Genomic DNA, 23,713 nt, shown 5'->3' with positions numbered 1-23,713 from the left:
TGGCAGACCCTCTGCCAAAGGAAAACCAGGTGTTCAGATTTCATGGTCTGATGTACATGGTCAGATTTCATGGTCTGTCTCATGGGTTCTGAGCCCAGACACAACCGATAACGTTCAACTGCACATTTTCCTGGGTTTTTTGGCACGTATTTTTGCTCCCAGGAGCAAGCAAAGCTGTTCTAATGTAGGAAATAGGAAATAGGAATTATAGAGCTGGTGAAATTTACAGTTTGTGTAGCTCAAGTGTGCCCTGAAAAAGGTCTCTGTCCATGAAACTTAGTCTATTTTTTTTTTCTAATGCTATCAACTGATTTCATAGAAGAGGTTAAATCTACCTAAAAACTTTTTATATATATTTAGATCATCATTTACACAACAATAGTTACGGAGATTCACATACTCAGTGAAAATGTACTGTAACATTTCTTAGAATAATGTAAGTTGACACAGAATTGTTGAAGTTGAGGACACTGACAAAAAATAGCATTTCCAAAATGTGGGACCCAGGGACTTCCCAGTGCCTGAATCAAAGTGCACACCTTGATGGCACCTTGCCTGCATGTGAGCTCCACCCCTGATTTCAGGTGCCCAAGTGCTTACAGGAGTGATGCCTGCAGGGCCCTTCCTGCTCAGAATCCACTTTCCCAGAGGGGTGCTGACACAGGTGATGGGGAACACTCTGTGGTGTGCATCTACTCTGCAGTTTAGTACCCAGAGTGAAACCCAGCCTACTGAAGTAGAAATTGAGAAAAACAACTTGAGTTTAATACATTGCATTGCATATATGCATATATTTATTGCATATATTGCATAGATGTACATTGCACATACATTCATGTACAAAATCCAGCCATCTCATTGGAAACATTCACTATGCAGAGTTCCTCAACTGCTGTTTTTCTACGTGGGATTCTTAGGATGTGTCAGTTTTGAGATTGACACTAAAATGACCTGAACCTGCCAAGCTCTGTTAGAAATCAGTGAAACAGAAAAGTAACCACTGTTCTCAAATGGCGGCTCCCTAAGACATACACTTGTTTAAATAATTCGTATGTCATATTCCAGTTCATCTGTTGTCTGTCATGTTAGTACTTGCAGCTAATGAATACCTTCTGTGTGTTTCTGCGATGTCTAGCACAACAGGGCCTCCATCCAGTTTGGGACCTGTGAGCACGACAATAGGAAAAGACAATAAATATTATGTAACAAGCAGTTTCCCATTAAACAGATACAGGTTTTGATAAGTTTAATCCAAACTTAGGAGTCCATTCTCCTAAAATGTACAGATCTGGCTGCCAGACAATTTCAGAAGTATTAATATTGAATTATACCTTTGAAGTTCTGTTGTTTAATTGATTCCCTGTCTCACCCCACACAGAAACTGTTTCCCTACAGGTTTAGGTAGAAGACAGAGTCAGAATTGGGTGTACCATTCTTCAGAAGAATCATACCATAGGCTATGGTTAAGCTGTACACCAGTTTTGTTTCCCTTGGTGTGAACTAACAAGAAATCCAGTGGTTTCTGTGGTTCTTTGCAGGTCTTTCAAGACTTTGAGATATGTGTTAAAGATCTCACTAGTAGCCTTACTACTGTTTTTACAAATCCCCAAGCCTGTAAATTCTAGAAGCACATGACCACTCCTACAATTTCTTCCATTCCTTATTATCTAGCATACATTTCCCCATTGTTAGTCCTTCAGTTTACGAAACGTACATGCCCTGTCCACAGACGTAAATGTAAAGTCCTTGGTTCTTGCCCCTCAAAGGCCTACGGTTCTGTGTCAGATCTTCACACCTTTACTTCCTTAATAACCCAAAACCTCCATCACCTGTTTTGTCTATTCACTTTTTGTTCTAATAGTTGTCCCGCTTCCTCTTCAGTGAGTGTCCAGGTGGCATCTCCATATATATTCTCTGTTCATCTTAACAATGGTCTCATATATTTTAAAGTATTTATTTTTTAGCTTTGGAAATGTCTTTCAGTTAAAAGCCTTGTCTGCACCTTCAAGTCTGCTCAGACAAAACGATTACGAGAATTCATGTTTCTCCATTCTTAAATTGCCTAAGATACAGCTGTACTGACTGCTTACTAAACTTTTCCAAATATATAATTCTGTATACATAAAGTTGTGGGTAAAATGTAATCGAATGAAGTGTAATAATAATTAATGTAGAATTAAAATGTAATTGAATTAAAAACTCCTCATTACCTGTGCTGGGAAATACATGAATTGCCCTAAAACTTTCTCCTGAACTTTTATGTTGAAAATTTTATTTCATCAGTGCAAAAGAGTGTTGTTCTGCTTTTCAAAATTTTCGTGTTTCATCTTTAACCAGATAAATAATTAGATATTGTATGATCAGGTCCTGGCTTTGGAGTAGGACATGGATTGGAAATTGTCAAAAATTCTAAAAGTAATCCAATCCAGGACCTGAGGGAATGGCAGGAAGGTGTGCCAGGGGAGGTTTAGGTTGGATTTTAGGAAAAGGTTCTTCACCCAGAGGGTGGTGGAGCACTGGAACAGGCTCCCCAGGGAGGGAGGCACGGCGCCGAGCCTGACGCTGTTCAAGAAGCACTTGGACAACGCCCTCAGAGACATGGTGTGAATTTTGGGGTTGTCCTGTGCAGGGACAGGAGTTGGACCTGGTGATCCTTGTGGGTCCTTCCAACTCAGGACATTCTATGATTCAATGATTCTATGAACAGTTTTCACCCTTCAACTTTCAACAAAGCTCTTACCCTTTCCAACTTTATACTTCATTTCTTTGTCATTGCTGTTACATTTTAGGTTTCTTGTATAATTAATTTGTGCCAATATATGTTAAGCTCCCATTTCACTGATGCATAGCATATATTTACACCACTGTTTTAAAGCTTATATTATCGTCAGTGCTAGAGTAGATGTGCTGTGATGCACTATAGGGAAAATTGAAAATATTTGTTTTCCATTTTTCCTTGATAAAGTTACAAAAATGCACTTATAGCATCATAGTAGGTGATTATATTTTTATGCATAAAATCTCTGTGGTCACTATAAATTTTTGTGCTATGAATAAACATGGTCATGATGGCATTTAGCAAAGGTAACCAAAGCTCTGCTCTTAAACTTTATTTAATCAGTTCTACTAAGATAAGGGCAAGGCTGGGTAATTCAAAATGAGGTTGGGTTGTTATTGGAGATGATTTGTTCTTAATTGCAATATACTGCAGTGGTTGCTATTTAATATAATAATATAATTTTAAAATAAATTTGCATGATAGCTGCAAGACAAAACATAAGGTAAAATATTAATTCATTCCTTTCACACAGAGCTGTAGACTTCTTCAACAGTGCTTTGTGAGCGATACAACATCTCTTTGTCCTTTTTTCATCATACATTTTTGTTGTCTTGACAAATTCTGTCAGGATAGAGGTGCTTGCTGTGTGCTTACACAAGGCATAGCGCACTGAGACCATAAGATGAAATGTCCCCTAGTACAAATTATAGGATTTACAATATTGAATCAATACATAGACTGTGTAATCATATACACCATGCAAATATCCAGGAATATTCCTCAGAGGAATTAAAGAAATGAACATCATGCACTGTTGTTCTGAAGAAAATCCTTTTGACGATCTTTACTTACCGAAGGAAAATATTTTATTCCATTTCTTTAGCTAAGTTGCATAATTACAAATGTTAATATAATAAATTAGCCAACTTATATTTATTCAGGAATTGAGTTTTTATATGTTGGCAGTGGGAGTAGCAGTATGTTTTTCTAATGTTGAGTAAATCGGCCACAGGAGATGTGATGCCAAATCTAATGGCATTTTTATTAGCCCAGTATTACTGAGCTTTGACATGTCTGTGAAGTACAGAACCAGAGACAGAATTTGGTCCTTGTCAAACAAGAAAATAAGCTGGAACTGAATCTCTTTTGAGAATCGTTTTTTCCTCTTGAGTAATACATGTTGTAATTAATACCTTTCTTTACTTAAGAAAGTCTGTTATTCTATACATCAAGACAAAGAGGACCTGAAAATATCTTGAAAGTATTAATCTTAAATATTAATCCTGTTCTATGAAAGAAATCTTATCAAAACTGAGCAAATGTCAGTGGTATGATGAATTTGTGTCTTTCATAGCCATCTCCTTACCAAACTGTTGAGTTCAAAGTGGCCACCTACTTTTCTACATCATGGAATATTACCTACCCACTTTCTAGCCATATCTGCAAAGGGTCTTTTAGTCTGTGTCCAGCCCTAAGCCAGCGAGACTAACTTCTATACCAGGAGTGTTTGCTGTTGCTAAGGGCTCTGATTTGACCAATGTCTTTGACAGAAAAGACTCCACTATCATCTAAGAAAAGGACTCAGATAACCTTCTCTGAGCCCAGGAAATAGAGTCCTTGCAACAGAAAATGAGATTAGGCATCAGTAATGTTATTATACCAAGCACGTATTTAGCTCCAAAATAGATATTGTAAGTCAAACAGAGAGTTTCATCAGATTCATTACCAATCCTGTTTTGCTGATTGCTCTTTAACAATCACTACCCACAGCCCTATTATCTCAACAAAACAGTACACTCTTGTTTGCAAAGCAAGTTCTCTAAATAGTAATTGCTGCAAGAAGTACTGCTGTGAAAGCTGGATCTATAAAGCCATTAATTGTACTAGCTTTGGGGCACAACAAATGATGTCTTGGTCTGAACTTGCCAAGGTCTTTCCCTGGGTTGGCCTAAAAGTAGGATGTAAGTATCCTATAAGTAAGAGAAGGTGTCATCTGAATGGAGATGCTGCATCCTCCCTATGATGAAGTTCATATCATTATCAATTCCAATCAGCAACTACAGAATGTGCAGACTTTTAATATTTGGAAAATTTGTATATTCAGGGAGCATGTATTACAAGTCAAACATGCTATTAACTCCTGAGACAGGAGCTATATTAATTTGAATTGAGTGCATGTTAAAGCTAATGTTTAGACCAACTTAGAGGTTTTATTGCTGTAACCATCCTAATGTATGGATATGCCTGTCTTTCCAGTATTTGATTTCTCCCCAAAAGAGGAAAATATACATCTACCTATGCAGCTATTAGCTGATGCATAGATCAGAAGTTTAATTCTGTTGTTTAGAGAAGTCTGAGGACTGCAATTGAGTCTAAAGCTGAGAAGGTGCAGAAACAGTGATGATGGAATAAGAAGAGCAGTTGACCTGTTATAGTGAGCCCCATGTGTATCAATTTCTATGTTGGAAGGAAAATGCAAGTTACAGTTATTGACTGAATGTAGGTGACTAGAAATACTCATAATAAACTGAATTAATTTCCTCATGCCTCATCCTCATTTTTAAGAGCCACATGCCTACAGCAGCAGAGCTCTACATTATTATATTGGTTTGGGAGATAAATCCCAAATGTATCATCTGATGCTCTTTTGACTGTGTAAGAGAAAGACATGAGGCTCAGCTGCCCAAGAGCAAGTCACTGAGTTCAAGAGCCCTGGAGCTACAGCTGCTTGCTTCCACTCATAGCAGTTCCACAGCAATGTGCCATGTGCAGCTCTTTCCATGGGACTTGGTCATGAGCCAGAGTAGCAAGTTCCACTATGACAACGGATGAAAGAGGGAGAGTTCTTCCATCCTGTTTTAACAAGACAGGCCTTTAGCGCTAGCCACACCAACGCTGGCAAACTTGCTTTATCCAGTAATGTCTCTATTTTCTTCAACACAGATATTCGTAGCCAGGAGAAGGTGGTCATATCACCAGACCATCAGTATGACTTTTGGAACTTCTTATGGAACTTCTTGGTCCTGATGAGGTACTCCGTTTTGTGGTCCCCTGAAAGAAACTTAAAGGCCTTTCCAGAGCTTGTGGGCATACTGCATTTCTCTACTGGCTTTGTGGAGAACGGAACTGCTTCCCATTATTTTGGAGGAAAAATATTTTACATTAATTGTGTCTGTAGACTAAAAGAGTGATAACCCATCATGATGGTCCTCCCATCCAGGTGCTCCATAGAATGATGAATCTTACCTAGGATTCTAGTAGTGGTGGCTACTCTTATCAGGTGGTTTAGAGTATCCCTATGTAAACAATTCACTGAATAGCTGTCAGATATCCTTTAGAACATTGCTTCTGAATCAAAGAGCCTTTTGTTGAACTTCCATGAGGCTTGAACCCACTCAGAGCTTGAATTTCTTTTAGAAGGCCTTGGCTCTGTTTCTACAAGCACTTACCTCCTTGAGGGCGTTTTCAACTGAGAAAAAAAATGCTTTTACTGCAGCTGAAGACATCCTGTTACTCCGATCAGAATCTGCCTAGCAGTTTTGAAAGTAAAACCAGTCACACCTTTGCGAACGCTAATGCTAAATTGCATCTTTGATGCATCAGGGTTTGGCAGCTGCCAGTAATTCCCATGCCAGTCAACTCCTTGCAGCAATAACAGAATTTGCTCAGTGTCTACAGAGATGCCGCTTCATCCTCCTCTTCTGTGCAGCTCAGTCCCTATCTCACTGAAGGCTTTGATGAATTAGAAAACATGAGCCTCAGGGTCACATGCACAAGAATGTGTTACAGCTCAGGGCCAGCACACTCACGCAGTGACAGTCGCCACCACTAGGATAACAGGAGTCCAGACTTGCCATACATCTACTATGTTTAATGAAGCACTTCTTTTCTCCTAATCAATAGCTTATTGTATAACTGCATCAAAATCCATGTCTAACTGAAATTTGGACCCTTTCCTCAAGTTAATAGAAATATTTTTTATTCAGTGATTTCAATAGGAACAGAATCAAATCCTTGAAACTGAAAGCATCAAGGTTGTTCATAACTGAGGAAGTCACAATACTCAGTAAATAATTGGCTTCTCCTAAATGTCAATGTAAGAACCAGAGTGGGTGTTGAGAGAACTTTATGTGTAACTATTATAATCCTTTTTATGGAATTTATCATTGGATCTCAGTGCATTAGGGTGGTTGTTTATCCTAAATCCCTCTCTTTTACATTCCATGTAACTTCAATTTGCCAATTATAAAAGGAAGATAATAGAATTTCCCCATCTCACAGTACTGGATAACTCAGTATGTTTACAATCTTAAGATGCTCAAATATTGTGGTACCAGGGAAATAATAATTGCTTGCAGTCACAATGGTAATAGAAGTAAGGAACATTATATGAAAACCACATTTTTGTTGTTCAGCATGTTGCAGAGTTTATCTGTTCATCATCACAGATAGTCATTTATGCGGGTAACCCAAGTCTAAATTTCCATATGTTTTTGCGCTTCCTGAGTGGTCAATGACAATGGATAATGAGACTCTTATTCAAATATGTGACAATGTGAGATTTGTGTCAATGCTTGTATGAAATATCTGGTGAAGACAATAGGACATACTTCAGGACATACTTATTCAAAGTAATCCTGAGTGATACAACTGGATTTACTGAAAAATAAGAACTTAGAGATAAGTTAAAGTGCTAAGTTTTGTCACATGGCATATTACTCTTGATGTGAAAGGCATTCCTTTGTCTATATAGCATTTTTAGGGTAATCTTTGCTGAAAAATCTGAATCCGCTATAAAGCATGTGCTGAGTAAGTTCATAATCTTCTTTTTCAACATAAATTACAGGGTTTTTGCCTCTACTAAAATTTTTTTCCTGGCAAAGCCAAAGGCAGGATAAAGATTGCCACCCAGGAATTTGTTAATTTTCCCTGATCTGCTTCAGAGCAAGAATTAACTGCTACTTCTTCTTAAATTTCAGTATCATTTTTATACCTATTCTATAATAAACCATTTATTTAGTTCCTTGTATTCCAGGAAAAATATGCAAACTGTGTTTAAACCTGATGGCTAATATAATCTATTTTCACCTGATGAGAAAAGGCATGAGATCAGAGCAATAATGAGATCCTAAATTTAGTTAATTAAATAAGAACCGTTTGTTAGTGGTATTTCTTTAGAATATCCTGATATTTCATCTAATATTTTTCAAAAGTGTTTGTCTTAAAACCTGTGTTTTTATAGTGTTGAAGAGATCTTTGTTTTGTGTTACAAGTTAGAAAAAACTTTCCATAGTCTTCATTAGAAAAACATATCTCTAAATCACTCAATGCTGCCTAGGAATTGTGATTATGAAAGCCATGGGGGGGCTCATCATAGGTATTGTTTTACTTTTGCCTCATGAGATGCAATACTATATAGTAGGTACTTTATAAAGGCTTTGCAATGGTCTAGAATTTAGAAATTCTAGTGTTTACTTCCACTGAGAAAAGTCAGTACATTATATATTTCAAAGCAGTAAAATATTTGACACTGAATAACAGATTCCATAAATAGGTATTCTAAAAGCCTCTTTCCTGAAATAAATCCTTGCTGAGGAGGAATCACAGTTGTACTCTCCAGTGGAGTGAACTGCTGACATCAATATTTCTTACCTTATGGAATTCAAGCAAGGCTTGTTTCTCTCTTTGTCTCTCTTCAAGCCTGTTAAAATAGCTACAATTTTTCACTGAAGGTGGGTTAGATATGTTGTTTAGCATTATTTGTGTATGTATGTATTTGTGCATTGCTTGTGTATAAAATACATTTATTATCTCATTGGTGAGAACTTAACACATCTGAAAATGATTACAGTCTCTAAAAGTTACAGCTTTTTTCAGTAGTAGGCATAAGTCATTAGATGAACAGGTTATTGATGTATCAACGGTGGCCTGTCATGTATCTCTTCTCTTCTTACGTGCAGAATAGGAAAAATATTTGGAGTGAAAATACTTTTTGGATTTATTATTTATTATTTAGCCCCCACTCCACACACACACCCCCATGTAGTTTGAGGCAGTTGACATGAAATATTTTCCATGTGGCTGAGCTGTAAGGCTGCAAATTTTTTTGCTAAGCTTTCTGTCACTTTGGGGGGGGCAGGGTGGTGTGCGGTGGGGGCAAATCCTTTACAAATTAGCTAAATACCTGTGATATTTCAGCTGAAGCCTTCAAGTCCTTAGATGTACTTACTGAAGAAATTCCTCACTCATTTTTCACATTATCAATTCTATGATAATGATGAAAGTAAAAACAATAAAATAAGATACAGGCTGGAAAGCACAACTGGGCTAAAATCAGGGAGCAACTAAGAATAAGGAAGGTACAAAAACTGACAAGAGGTGACAAAGGAAGATGACAGTGTGAGATATAGAGCCTTGACCTACAACTAGAGGAGAAAAAAATAAACCAAGGATTGAAAAATTAATTAATAAGAATTGCTGAAAATGGAAGCAAATGAAAATCCCTTTGTCTCTTTAATAGGCTTAGAAGTATTATATTCCATGTAAAATTCGTTATTGATAGAATAAACCTTGAGATGTTAACATAAGGTTCGTTTTATGTGAGTACTCATGTAAAAGTTTGTTGTTCATGACATTTTTAGAAGGCAAGTACAAAGAGTATTTCAGCACAGTCAATAAAAATGCATTTCTTTTTAAGTTAATGACTGTAATATATATTTTCCACAACAACAACAAAAAAACCCACTTTACTAACTTTTTCTTGAAAGCTACAATTTCTTAAAGAAAAGTACTTCTGGAAGAAATGAGGAATTCTCAAAATTTTAGGTGCAATAGTATGAGTATCTTTATGAATAGACTGGAGGCAGGCAGCCCTGGAAATTTCGAGTTTATGAAAAGAACAAAAAACAAGTACAGCAACAGTAATAAAATGTGCATAATTGTTGCATCTTCTCCTTAGACTGGAATGGGACACCTGCGTGTTACAAAAGAAGGCCTTCGTCTGGAAGGGGAGTCGGAATTCTTATTCCCTCTTTATGCCAAAGAAATCCATTCTCGAGTGGTAAGCCGATAATCTTTCAGTAATGCTAAAATAAAATTAATGCACTTATCAACAGTTGAATTTAGGCAAATTCCAGGCACCTGTCATGGAAATATATATAGATGTGTGTGTATATATGTGTATACACACATATTTTCGCATATCTTGCAATCATGATCATTAGGTCAATGTTCTGATACTATGGCAGAATTAACTTTTTTCTCTTAGGCATGTGTTAAGAAATAGCTCAAAAGGAATTATAAAGGTCATTGTATATAAGCAATACTAAAATTTTAGGAGTGTGTAGAAAGTTGTTCATTATTTTTACTGAGATTAATTTTTAATGCAGGCTTCCCTGTGAAACTGCTTGCTTTGTTTATTCATCAGTTACAGAATAGTTTAAAAATCTCTAAAATTAATGGATCTTACTGGAAAAGTTACAATTTCTCTAATACGTTCAGGTTTTGTCACTTCTAGGACAATATGGATGATATCTTTATATCTTTATATCTTTATATATTTATGTCTATAAAATCTGCAAGACTAAATGGGAAGATTTAGAATTGAATCTTGTTTACATAGACATTTTTACATAGACAAAATTTAATAATTTTATTATTGTTATTGAGGTAAAACCAGAATATCATACTTGGTCAAAGAAAATATTTATGAAGCTGATTAACTTTTAAATGGCACTGAGAATGGGTATGGTATGAAAGCTTTTTATTGAAGTACTGGGTTTAGAGGAAGAAAGTGAGAATCTGAATTGGTTCAGAGTCCATGTGAATTCTGAAACTTATTCAGGTGAATTTTTTGTAGAATGATATCTGTTTCTGGCCAACAAAATGAGTATTTTTCAGAACTATTGTCTATAATCTAAACTTTCACAAAATAAAGCCATTTTTATGAACAGTGTCATCAACCAATGGGACATTTAATTGAATAAAGTACTCTTCAATGAGAGTAAAAGCTGGATATGTCTCTTTCATTACTTCAAACATGTAATCATTCTCATGAAGACATAAGAAGAAATAACCAGCTATGAGACATCTCTGAAGCTAGGGAAAAAGTTAGTGTTTGTATTACTATAGCAAGAGAAAGTGTAAATAAATTTATCAGAAAACATGGTTGATACCAGATTTAGGATGAGGTTTTAAAACACTCAATTACTGAAAGGTAAGCAATGCCAAAACATTTTACATCTATTAAGCCTTTCTTTTTCTGTATTTCTGCAGCAAGTATTTCCAGTAGCAGCAACAGCTCTTTCTTAGAAGGTGAAATTCTGTTGCTAAATCTGTATTTCATTTTGTTCCCTATGCTGTATCCTTCTCCGCCTCATAGGCAGTGGGAAAACTATTTATGTCCTTAAAAGAATTTCCCATGAGTTGATTATCCAATAAGACATGTAACTTTTTAAGATCAGCATAGCTAATACTTAAAACTCCCTCTGCCTCCAAAAAAATCATTATGCAATGTTAAGCTACCATTCATGCTCTTTTAATATTCCTTCCAGCTCTTAATATATTTAATACAAAACAGGAAGAAAGAGGTGTGGCAGCATCTAATATAAGCTTAGCTGTCTAATGACCCATCGTGATCATTAGTAGCATGCATTGATTAGAGCCTTCAGGCTACAGCGTGTCTGCCCCCTATGAACTGATAATTAATCAGAGGTTTTTTTGTTTGTTTGCATGCTTTTTAGAATATTTGAATGCTAGAGGCTTAGTTGCATGTAGGTTGAACTCCTGAGTGCCATCTGTATATTTATTCTCATAAAGTTGCTTATTTGTTTTGATTTCTTTCTCTAAGTTTGTCTGTTAGAGAATTGGGCCACTCACAGCTATCATAGCAGCTTTCTCCCTTGCCTTAATAGTTTTCTCATTGCAGTCTCCTAACAGCTCTTCTCACCTAATGAGGTCTCCAAAGTGCTAAGAAAATACATAGCAGAAAATCTACTTGCTATGGATCATCTCTGGAGCCTATTACAAGTTTATGACTTCATTATAAGACCAACACAGAGTTACGGGCAACACCATTGCATCTTAGCTGATACATATTCATGGAAAGATAAAAGATGACCATTCATAAATATGTTACTAGATTTTAATTAGTCAGCAACACGTGTGGAAACTGCATGTCTAGAATACAGTTTATTCGCACTTACATTTGGTATTACAAATTACCAACTTATTTTTTAAATCAGCCAGTGGCAGTTAAATAAGTGTTATAAATAAAGATGCCCAGATTTGTGGGTAATTTAGCACATATAGTTGAATGTAATGTATTTACCTGATCTTTGTTGACCTTCCTTTTCCACTTCCTACTACCTTGTTATCATTAATGTTCATTCTAACACACTGCTTACTTTTTTTCCTAGGACTTTTCATTATTTGTGTTAAATCTGTTAGCTTTCCCTTTTCCTGATATAACTTGCAAAATGAGATCCATTTATTTTGCTCACTTAGTGACTTCTTTTAGATAGCCTATCTTCTTACTTGTAAGATATCCTTTTTTTTTTAAAGTATAAGTTGGACTCCAAACTGTGTATTGCATCTACCACTGTTACTAGATAAGTCTTTGCAGTAAAATTCTTCACGTAAAATATGTTCAAAGTTCTGAGGTTATCTCATACTCTAAGCATTAAATTATGACAGGAATAGGACTTGTTAGTGATTTTCAGGGGTTAGCCCTCCAAGGTGCTGCATAGTCTCTCTTGAGTCCAGAAAAAGTAACAGAAGCCATATATGTGAGAGACTGATCTTCTGGTATTCTGCTAGTTAGAAACTCACTTATTTACCTAGGAATGAGCATCCCCTCTGAGGTCACAAGCAGGCAGCTTGCTAATACCCTCTTCATATCACATATTTCCTGATACTTTGGCAACTGAAATCTGCTTAGGCACTCTAACCAGTTACTCGGTTCCTGTCCTTTAGATACAAAGTATGCTTTGGTATAAAAGCACCTATACTGCAGAAAACTTCCTCCCCTCTTTTTAAGTCTGGCCACTTAATTGTAGCCACTGGTGTGGCTACAATTTTCTGATCCAAATGTCCATGATCAGACTTTTTGTCCCCAGATAATTTTCTAATTTTCTTAAAGTCAAGTAAAGACATTAGCCAGTATGATCTCCCTGAAAATCAGCTGCATTTAAAGACAACTCGGGTGGTGAACTGAAGAAAAATATAAGAAGAACCTACCCCCCTCACAAAGTTTTAGGACACTTCCAAACAATGCCTGTTAGGTCTCTTGCCATGAACCTGTTTCATTACTGTTGATATGTCTAGCCTGATGGAGCACTGTCAGCACCTAGGTCTTTCAGAACAGTTAATTATCTGCTTTTCAAGCCAAGGAGAAGCTTGGGGAGGCACCAACTGGCCTGAAGTACAGAGAGTTTGAGTAGAAGGTCCAGAAATAAGTAAAGGAAATTACATCACGTGGGAGGAGTTCAACAAGCACAACACCAAGCCATGAGTTAACAAAAGGGCGTGTTTTGGTGGAGTAATTCCATGCTGGCTGCAGTCTAAGAATGGCATGAATTTTTGAATTGCCTACCATAGCTAGTCTGGATTGTGGTGAGGTTGGTAGGGATGAATGAAGATACCAATGACAGCTGCTTGGCATGCCCTGGCTTTCATGAGTAGCACAGAATGATGGGTAGGCATGAAGCTCTGATTGCTCTGCAAATGCCCCAGCTGTGATGAAAACTGTGAGGAGAGTTAAGTCGAATATGAGTGCCATTGCTTTGTGATCTTCATATGTGATTTTGTGTATGGGGACAACAGATGTGGAACAGCAAAGGGTGTATTAGGCGTAAATCATGGTACAAGGTTGTGAACAAGCAGATGATGCTGTTTAGTTTGCTGATCTGTCATCCTTTTGCATGGCAGACCGGGAGGCAATTTCATTTAGACTGGCACTGTCATCTGTACGGCCACCTACTAAAGTCAGTTTTGAGCTAGTCAACCTGCCGCTTTCTCCATCACCCACTGTCTGAGTTTTCTTTCCAGGAGAGCCAGTGCCAGGTGCCAAAATCAAGCCAAAGCATACAGGCTGCATGGACCATTGAGGAAGCAGAATGCACCTGCATATTTCCCACCAAGTTAATAGAGTATAAATTCGCAAAGTAGGGTACTCACATTTCAATTAAATGGCTATCTTCTAGGAGTCTCAATTATGCATTGAAATGTAGTAAATCTAGTACTTAAGCATTTTTGGGCCAGTAACACAGATTTTGTTCACCTGAAGTATCGTCTATAATTTTTTTCTTATTTTAATTCTGATATCGTTGAAGTAATCAAAAATATCTGCCCAAATTCTTTGATGACATCTGAGGATGGGTTTGTAGCTGCAAAGCTCTTTCAGTGACTCAGTTAATACAAACAGTGGACTAAATTTTTAAAATTGTTAACAATTCTAATTATTCTGCTGAATCTGCTTTTTTTTCTCCATATGTCAGGACTCATCACTGCTTCTCCAGTCTACTCACAATGTGACTGTGAATGCTCGCAATTCAAATGGGGAAGTCACGGGCAGATTAAATGTGGGTAAGTGTAAGTGATTTTTCCTTCTTCACTGTTTTGGAAACAGTGTAATGAATATTTGCAAGGAGCTTAAAGGATGTAAAGCACTAAACACCTGATTATTTTTTACAGTTATGGCCATATTTGTATAGTCCAGCTGCCACTCAATAAATACCAACAGTATATTTTCAATTTCTCAGTTAAGCATTGGTCCATTAGTGGTAGGAGTCTGAGGGGTGGTTAGAGGGAGATCCTACCATTGAGTCATGAGTTTCAGACAGGACCCCCTTGCTTTCTAAACTCCTTCTCAGAGAGGAGTCTAGGTGCAGCTAAGTCCAGTCAGTGTCAGGCTTGGTCAACGGTTTATTTTCTAAGGGTTGTAGATGTAACCACTCATCAGAGTATTTGCTGTTAGTAACTAATTCGGCAGATGCCCAGGCCAGTCACATTCAGTGAATGATCAGGGCTAGATTAGTGAATTCTACAATTTATTAAAGCAACAGATACACAAGTTCTTTGGATTACCAGTGGTAAGATTGCTGGTTACAAGACATACATAAATACCAAAGATATGAGTACACTGCTAGGCTACAAGTATGATAAACAAATATAAGGCTACTCTATGCAGTGGAGATTTACAAAGTGACTCCAATGTCACAGAGATTTACGTGACTCTATGTATCAGAGATTTACAGGATTACTCCAATGCCTCATAGATTTACGTGACTCTATACAATGGAGATTTATGTGGCGACTCCAATGGCTCAGAGATTTATGCAAAACTGATATGAAGCGACTCTAATATGAAGCAAAGCAACTCTAATACATTAGAAATTTAAAGTGACTCTATAGAGGTTTCCAATCTTACCCAAAGGTGTCCCAGCGGGGAGGAAGAGAGGCTCAGCCCGTCAACTGGTCCCAGGAGTGGTATCTTCCCTAACACTCTTTTTCTCTTCACACATTTTATACTATTTTTTACCTTCCAGGTGGAGCTTGAGTGACTCTAGTCATACATACCTTTATTACAATTGGTGTAAAATTTCCTCGCCTTACTTTTAAAGCTGTAGACTAGAAAAATTCAAAGCGCGTGCCCAGTGAGGGGTGGTCATACCTTAGAGGCAGGTAACTTTTGGGATGGAGGTGTGTTTTGATATTATAATGAGTGAAGTTCCCTAAAAGGACAGCATTTTGTCAAAAGTATGACGTTCTGTTGACCCAGGGTAGCAAATATGCAGCGTACCAGCTCCATGGTACCTCGAGTTCCCATTGATCACAGAGCCTGGCTGCGATGCCTCTACACCGCTCCACCCTCTGGACAACTCCTCTCAGAGTCAGTACGCCAAGTTCTCCTGCCATTGCCAACATCTATGGTTACTAGGGAAATTCCGTGGAATGGATTCCTCACTTATCAGCTGCACTTCACCCTGAAAGCTTCTTCAATGCTGTACCTTTTCTAAAAACATAAGTTTAATTTCTAAGTCACCTCCAGCGATTATTCCATAAGCATTAATTCTGTAAATATTTGAAGCACTTCTTTATTGCAGAGTTATGCAAGAAAGGCCACTGCAGAAGTTACTCTTTTATATGTGTAAATATCTATTGATAATTACAAATAATTTTCTAAGGAAGTGCAACAGGAGAACATGGCTGGAGATCTCTGTACATCTCTCTTCATTTCCTAGTATTCCAGAGACTAATACATTTAAGCAGATGTCCTAAGGAAAAAATGCAAGTTCACAGCTCTGAAATGTGTATGTTTTACTGTATTTGGTAGCAGTAAGATACATCAGTTTACTTAGTGAAATCAACAGATCTAGACAGATGTAGGTGATAGAACTTGGCAGCAAGAATAAGCAGACTTTACTCTTTAAATCATATTTTTAAGGCAAGAATGGCAATAATGTGTCAGATACAACAGAATTTTTCTTAGTTTTAGTAGTATTTTTCAACCTTTATTTGGCTTTGGAGAAAAATGTAACAATTTGTTAACTGGTTTCTTCTAAGCTCCTCATGCAGCAAAGCACAAATTCCTACTTATTTAACTGTAAGACTAACCTGATATGCTTAAGTAGTTTACTAGATTGGGACCCAGATAAGCATTGATGAGCAACTCTTCCATGCTGATGAGACTGTGTAACTTCGGTGACAATTCCTGTTTGAAGAATTGTCATATAAATTCATTGAATATTTTGCAAGCTTCACTGTTTTCGAACAAACTTCAAATAAAAAAAAATAATTTATAACATATCAAGGAGCCTGCTTTTCGTCTTCAAAATGTATAATTATACAATTAATCACAATTTGGCCTTTAAATGTTTTCAAATCTCCTTTTTTAAAAAATCAAATCTATTTATACAAATCTGAATTATTCCTCTTTAAAAAATGACCCATAATATTTATCAAAGCATGATAGTAGAATTCATACCTCACTCTGATAATAATTAAGGGTATGAAATGTACAGTACTTCTAGTACAGTAATTAACTATACTGTGACCACATGACCAAAACCAAACACATCACATGGTCAAAATTTCTGTGACATTGCCCATATGCTGTTGATTCTGTCTGCTACGTTCTGTTTGTGGATGCCCATCATGGGACCAGATGTGTATCTGCACTGCAGTCATGTGCCCATCCCGCCTGATGAGAAGGACCTGGGACTGCTAGAGGACAACAAGCTGACCATGAGCCAGAAATGTGCCTTTGTGGCCAAGAAGGCCAACAATATTCTGGGCTGCATTAAAAGGAGTGTGGTCAGCAGGTGGAGGGAGGTTATCCTCCCCCTCTACTCTGCCCTGGTGAGACCACATTTGCAGTACTGTGTCCAGTTTTGGGCCCCCCTGTTTAAGAATGATGTGGAACTGTTTGAGCAAGTCCAGCGGAGAGCTACCGAGAAGATCAGGGCACTGGAGCTTCTCCCTTATGAGGAAAGGCTGAGAGACCTGGGTTTGTTCAGCCTGGAGAAGAGGAGACTGAGGGGGGTTTCATCAAGACTTATAAATATCTAAAGGGTGGGTGTCAGTACATTGGGACTAGGCTCTTTTCAATAGTGCCCAATGACAGGACAAGGGGCAATGGGCACAAGTTGGAACACAGGAAGTTCCACCTCGTTATGAGAAACAACTTCTTTCCCGTGAGGGTGCCAGAGCAGTGGCACAGGCTGCCCAGGGAGGTTGTGGAATCTCCTTCCCTGGAGACATTCAAAACCCGCCTGGACGTGGTCCTGTGCCCCCTGCTCTGGGTGTCCCTGCTCAAGCAGGGGGTTGGACAAGATGATCTCCAGAGGTCCCTTCCAACCTCTACCATTCTGGGATTCTGTGGTGAGAAGAAGTTGTCAGGAGGGCCTCTGGGAAGGTCAGACTGCAGAGCAGATCACTGACCACCACACTAACTAGTCCAACATGATCCCTGCCAAAGTCTGAGAAACTTGCAGGTAAAATCATGTCAGACAGTAGCCCAAAGGCGTGATGAATTGATTGACAGGCTGTGTGCAGCCTGCATGACCGAGAACTGCTAATAAGAAAGATACGCTATAAACGTGTTCATGAGTATTTGGTCCTGTATTGAGTTTGGGCACTTGTCAGACCAGTGACCCCATCATTAATAGGTGCTTTTGCATGGATGTGAAAAAAGCTGTTCTGATTTCTGCTGAACTCAATTCTGTCATCATATTTTAATATACTCATGATGCACTTAGGGGACTGAGTCCCTATGGAAGTAAGGCACCTCCATATTTCAAGCTGGCAAAATGACATACCTTTGGTGGAAGGTGCATTGCTTCTCAGACAGTGTTTCTGCATGAACAATTAAGAAACTTTGTTGGGGGAAAAAGAGTCAGCATTGAAGAGTGATATAGATAATTGCTTGTTTGGACTTTGGCACCTGTAATGTAACTGAGGTCCATAAATGAGCAGTCTCAGATATTCAGCCATAGTGTATCTTTCCTGTTACCAAAGAGAGCTTCAGTGCTGAAAGCAGTGTAAAGGATATATTTTACTGAAAGAAAAGGTATTTTAGTAGTTGTGCCAGCCAATGTGTATAGATCTTACCTTAGGAAAATGAAGCCTGGCAAAAATAATAAATATCAGATGGTCTTTTCTTTTTCCCCCTTCCCAGTCACCACTTAGTCATCTTCTGAGAGCATTAACACAGAACAGTACAGAAAGTGAGATGGAATGTGCTGCCTAAAATAAATAGAAAGTTTAAAATATTTGCTCTGTAGGTCTAGAGACATCTAGATTGAAGAAAACCTGTAAACTGAAGACCCAAAAAACTGCGAAGGGTCAATACAAACCCATGTTGTAGAATATGGACTGTGGTGTTTAGGGGGGAGGGTTCCGCTGGATGGGAACTGTCTTGTCAGTAGTGACTCATTTAGAGTAAGTACCATCCATTTTTAGTATTTTCTCTTCTTATTGGTAGTTTAATTCTGTTTCTCTGGTTTTTGTCACCTTGATCTTCTGGCCTTATTCCCAGTAATGTGTGGTTCAGTCTTATTGTACCTTATGAATTAAGATCTTTATCCTTCGTGATGCTGGCAACCTTACTTCGTCTAAAGTAGTAATATCTTAGCAACACGTTGTGTACTTATGTACAAATTTATGTTGGCATTTTGCTCAAGGAAGAGAAAGCCTTCCATCTAATTTTAGATGGGCCTTTATTCCATTTATTTTACTGACTTTGGGTGTTTTCCAGTAAAGTTGGAAAAACTCCAGGGCGGTGCTGGGCAGTGACACTTCTCTTTTTAAGGTTGGACTTGATGATCTTAAAGGTCTTTTCTAATCTAAATTATTCTATGATTCTATGATCTCACAGCTCTTTAACCTTTTCCTAAGGGAAAGCTCAATACTTGGTGTTGTCCAGACGAAAAGTTGTCTGGCTGTGCAGAGAGGCTGTATCTGGCTTAGGCAGTATATGAAGAAACCAGTAGGAAGGAGCAAAGTTTAGACTGGAAGACCTGTATCTCAAATCTTCTAAAAGTGATCAGTGTATAAAAGCAATTCAAATTCAACACTGAGGCAGAGGAGTTCTGACAGCAGTTTGGCTTACTCTTTTCAGATCTACTACAGGAAATACTTAGGTAAGAGGTGAAATAATTAGTTGAGCCTGGGAAAATCAAAACTACATCAAAAGGAAGTGCTAAAGTATATTTGCTTATTATTTGAAATATTTAATGTTCAAGTAATCTCTTTTTGACTGGCAATTCTATTTGTTGAATTCATTAATAATTGGTCTTAAGTGCTGTCTGGTGTAGCTGGTTCCATTGTAAATGCTAACAGGAAATATTACTAATATTAACTCATAATAATTTTAGACTCAGAGAAAAGTGATGAAAGAGCAGTAAGAACTTAATACGGTAAAGAACTCTGTTAATAACTAAAGATATGGTCAAACAACAGTGACTAGGGTAAGTGACAGTCTGCTAAAGTAAATGACCATTATATATAGCTTGGTATTTTTAGCTGTTGTCCTTAGCCAGTTATAAAATGCATGCATGTAAGATGATGTTCCCTTATAGGAAGTGTGAAAAATAGGTCTCTGGCTGATTTACTTCAGATGCACAAGCCTTTGCTAAAGAATGAATGCCTTCTACAGTTGCCAGCATGCTGGAATTATGTTGTAATAATCTATTTATCTTATAAATATGAGTAGTTTCTGTGGTGAAAGATCTGTATAGATAAGTTTGGGATCATTCTAAAGATGACAATATAATATAGCACCACTCATAAGATCACAACAAAAATCCCTTCTAACCCACAGAAGATTGTGTTTCAAATGATCCGTTAAAATATTTTAATAAGTTACTAATAGTGATTTAAACACCCAGACTTCAATGGAAGTAATTCACAGGAGAGATGTGAAACAAATCTTTACTTGAGGAGTTTCTGTGAAATTCCTCACATGAGGATAACAGGCACATATTATGCAAGAATGAAAAAGATTTCCCTCCTGAATCACAGATAGTCATTTTAGTATAAAATTACATCAAATGTGAGCAACTTCCACCACGAGCACTCTTGTTTTAAAGTTTCTACATGCTCCTCAGTTTATCTGCATGACATACCTCTTGCAGGAGTTATCTGGGCATTGTAGCTCTTCAAAAATGCTGTGGATCTTGTTGTGTTTTGGACTGTGTTCCATAATTATGCTGCTTACAGAAGCCTCACTGAATGCAAATACATTTAACTGCTTGCCAGGAAAAGAATACTTTCAAAATAATAAGGATCATAACTAAAAAAAACCAAACCAATTCTGTGCTTTACTCTTTTTCAACTTCAGTATCCTTCCGGATGACAAAAATACCCATTTTGTTTTAGTTACTCCTTAAAATAATTTAAAACTCTCAAATGACCAAAGAAACTCATATTAAAACCAAGTAAATAATTTTTTTTAATAGTGTGAACCGTAAAAGGAAATGGGACATTTAGTTAAGGGATTATGGGTTGTTTTTGGAAATTTCTGGGAGAAATGGGACTTTTAAAAGAAGGATGTTGGCCAACAGACAGCAAGGAAGGAATCTAAGCAAGGCACAGATGTGGGAAGGTAAAGGACTGAGAGCCAGAAGGAAGTAAGAAAGCCATGGGGACAGATGCCTATAGGCAAAGCAAGGATGTCTACAGAACAGTTACAGATGAGAACTATTTTCATTAGAATAGCTCCTGTCTTTAAAATCATGAATAAGATTCAGATGTCATTACCACAGCTTGCTCATCCATCTTCAAAACTGAAATATCTAGAACTTCCTTTGATAATTCAAGAAAGCAGTTGAAGAAAGCTGCTAACCATCATCTCGAAGATTCCTATTCTTACCACTTCAAAGCTTTATTGAATCCTAGGAAAAAAAAAAAAAAAAAAAAAAGAAATGTAGCACCTTTGGTTTATACCCTGAGCCATAATAAAGCAACTAAGTGTAAAAAATGATCAAACTTTTTTGGTAATGAATTTTTAATATATATATATAAATATATATATGTATATAAAAGAAACATCTAGAGTATATAGTCAATTATCAAATACTTAAGAGCAACATTGGTATCATACAGTAAATGGTGCTTTACCTAAGCAAACATGCTTACATATACACCCTATCAGCAGATTAATATAATAGAGTCAGATTTTGTAGTGGTGTTCCAGTGCCAAATATTATGAAAGTGGATGAAAAGCAGCATGTTTCCAACTATCTTCACTGAAAAGTAGGGCCAGTTTTTGAAAAGATCTATTTTTCAAGGAATATCTAAGGAGGCTTTAACCTACAGAACACCAGACCCTTAGATCTGCTTGTAATATGTCGTTTTGAGGAGAAAAAAATGAAACAAATCAAAACAAAAACCACAAAGGAAAAGAGCTTCTGAAGTCATGCAAGGTCTGTGAGAACATATTCCAGTACAGTGGGCTGCTGGTCCTCCTCCTAGTTCAATCATTTACACCAAGCAACAGTATCATCAGTAGCTTCAGGTCAGGAGTTCAGTTTAAAGTATTTAAAGCTGGAGGGAATTTATTTAGATAACTGTATTATGAAGCTGTTCTGCATTTTGAAATGTGAAAGCAGCGTAACTCAGAAAGCATGGGAATATGGTAAAAGTCAAAATGGTTTATGCAGTCTGAAAACAAAATCACAGTCAAAATTCTGCCTACAAACTATTTTTATGTCCATCACATTAATCTGAACAGCCGTTAAGATGAGAGCATATGTGCTATCCCATCCCTCTTTTTTCAAAGAGGAACAACATTCTAGGGATCCAGATTGAGTGTCAGTACCTAATATATTGCTTCATTAACATTAATTGCCATCTATAAACTACTACTTTCCAATGTCATATAATTTCTGGTTTTCTTATCAGCGTTTTGATATTTCATTTCAAGTGACAGTATTTTTTCATCAGAGACATAATAGGGAGAAAACAATGTTAATGAAGCATGATGTACGTAAGAAGAGTTTGATGGTGTTTTTACAGGGAAAACCCTGAAGCCAGTTTCATAAACTTGACTTAATTAATGACATTGTAAGATCATTTAGCTTTTCCTTCTTTATTTTTCCCAGAAGGCTTTCATTAAAAAGTCCATTTTTGCCAAATAAGTTCTTTCTTATCTTTAAGATAAAAGCCAGAACATATTTCTTGAAGATATTTGTGCTGCAGGAAGATGATTATTTGCACAACTTTAATTGCTGTCCAGCTGGGTTATAAGAAGGAAAGATACAACATAGGAGTAATTAATAGAAAGATAAATTGCAAACTTCATTGAAGTATTTTTGAGGTTACTAAGTCTTTCTATGATCAAGAACTTAGAATTTTTGTTCCAAGGGGATTAAAGTAAGGATTTTTCTTCCAGAAGTATAAAAATTTTAGCCACCAATGAATCTGATCATATCAAGACATACATGCTAGTTTTATTTAAAAGTAAAATTTAGAGAATGACAGGTGGCTGCTAAAACATCCTACAGATTTTTTAACTGATCCTCTTTTCTAATTTCCTGGATTAGTCCATGGCAGATGTGTTTCTGTTATGTATTAAATGCATATGCCATTAGTCTTTTGTGATATTATTGTATATTTAAATGGATATAATGATGAAAAGAATTAAAATAAATAGCAGAAAAAAGGTAGTAATCAATATACATTTAAATTAAAGCTAGCTAAGCATATTACCATGAAAACTTATTTATGGAAACAGTAATTTAGTCATTACAGCTACAGTTCAATATTTAGACTCAAATGAACAGTTTTCTCTTCTGCAAAAAAAAAATACCATTGATGTCTGTGTACCATATATAGTAAGGTGCTTACCATAGCAAGATTTACACACCCTGTCCCCAAATATGATAATCATTATGAAGAAATATGTGATGATGTTCAGGGGCAGCAATGCTGACTTAAGCCAGACTTTAAACATCCTCTGGAAGTTAATCAGGTAGTTATGTGCATTGCCAACTTGCTTAAATATGCCAGCATCACAGTTAAGGGGAAATTTAACCTGGCCAAGGGGATTTGAATCCTATGCTGTCACTTCTAACTGTGTCTAGTAGAAGAGAAAAGCAATATGCATATAAGTCTACAGAGCTTAGCTCTGAAAAAAAGGCCAATGTTTGGGAAATAATTTTTTATTTGGAAAAAGAACCAGATAGTGAATACCTATCTTTTATCAGAAAGCAATTACTCACCTGAGTAGCCCCATTCTGTATTTCAATGGGAGTAAGGAATTAAAAATAAGTGAAAATGGGAAATTATTAAATACTTTATAACCTTCTCGACTGTCACAGTCTTCAGTAAATTTGGATCCCAAACAACACATTTTGGTTCATATGGTATAGTAAGTATTAATGTAAGTCATTTGATGATAATTTGAAGATAGTAGTTGTTGCTAAAAGTTAGGTC

The 23,713-nt window shown here is 36.9% G+C and overlaps 1 protein-coding gene across 8 annotated transcripts in view; it reads left to right on the top strand.

Moving 5' to 3' along the window:
- Positions 1-23,713, top strand: part of SGCG (sarcoglycan gamma) — a 144,729-nt gene that overhangs the window by 76,826 nt on the left and 44,190 nt on the right. For all 8 annotated transcript variants that reach the window (XM_064441152.1, XM_064441151.1, XM_064441150.1 and 5 more), the window contains 2 exons: positions 9,738-9,839; positions 14,275-14,362. In XM_064441152.1, the coding sequence (XP_064297222.1) occupies positions 9,738-9,839; positions 14,275-14,362 (190 nt within the window). The remainder of the gene's footprint in view (positions 1-9,737; positions 9,840-14,274; positions 14,363-23,713) is intronic.

The sequence above is a fragment of the Phalacrocorax carbo genome, chromosome 1 (genome assembly GCF_963921805.1).
Source record: "Phalacrocorax carbo chromosome 1, bPhaCar2.1, whole genome shotgun sequence".
NCBI lineage: Eukaryota > Metazoa > Chordata > Aves > Suliformes > Phalacrocoracidae > Phalacrocorax > Phalacrocorax carbo.
Note: the sequence above shows the minus strand (reverse complement) of the source record. Positions and strands in the feature narration are given on the sequence as shown.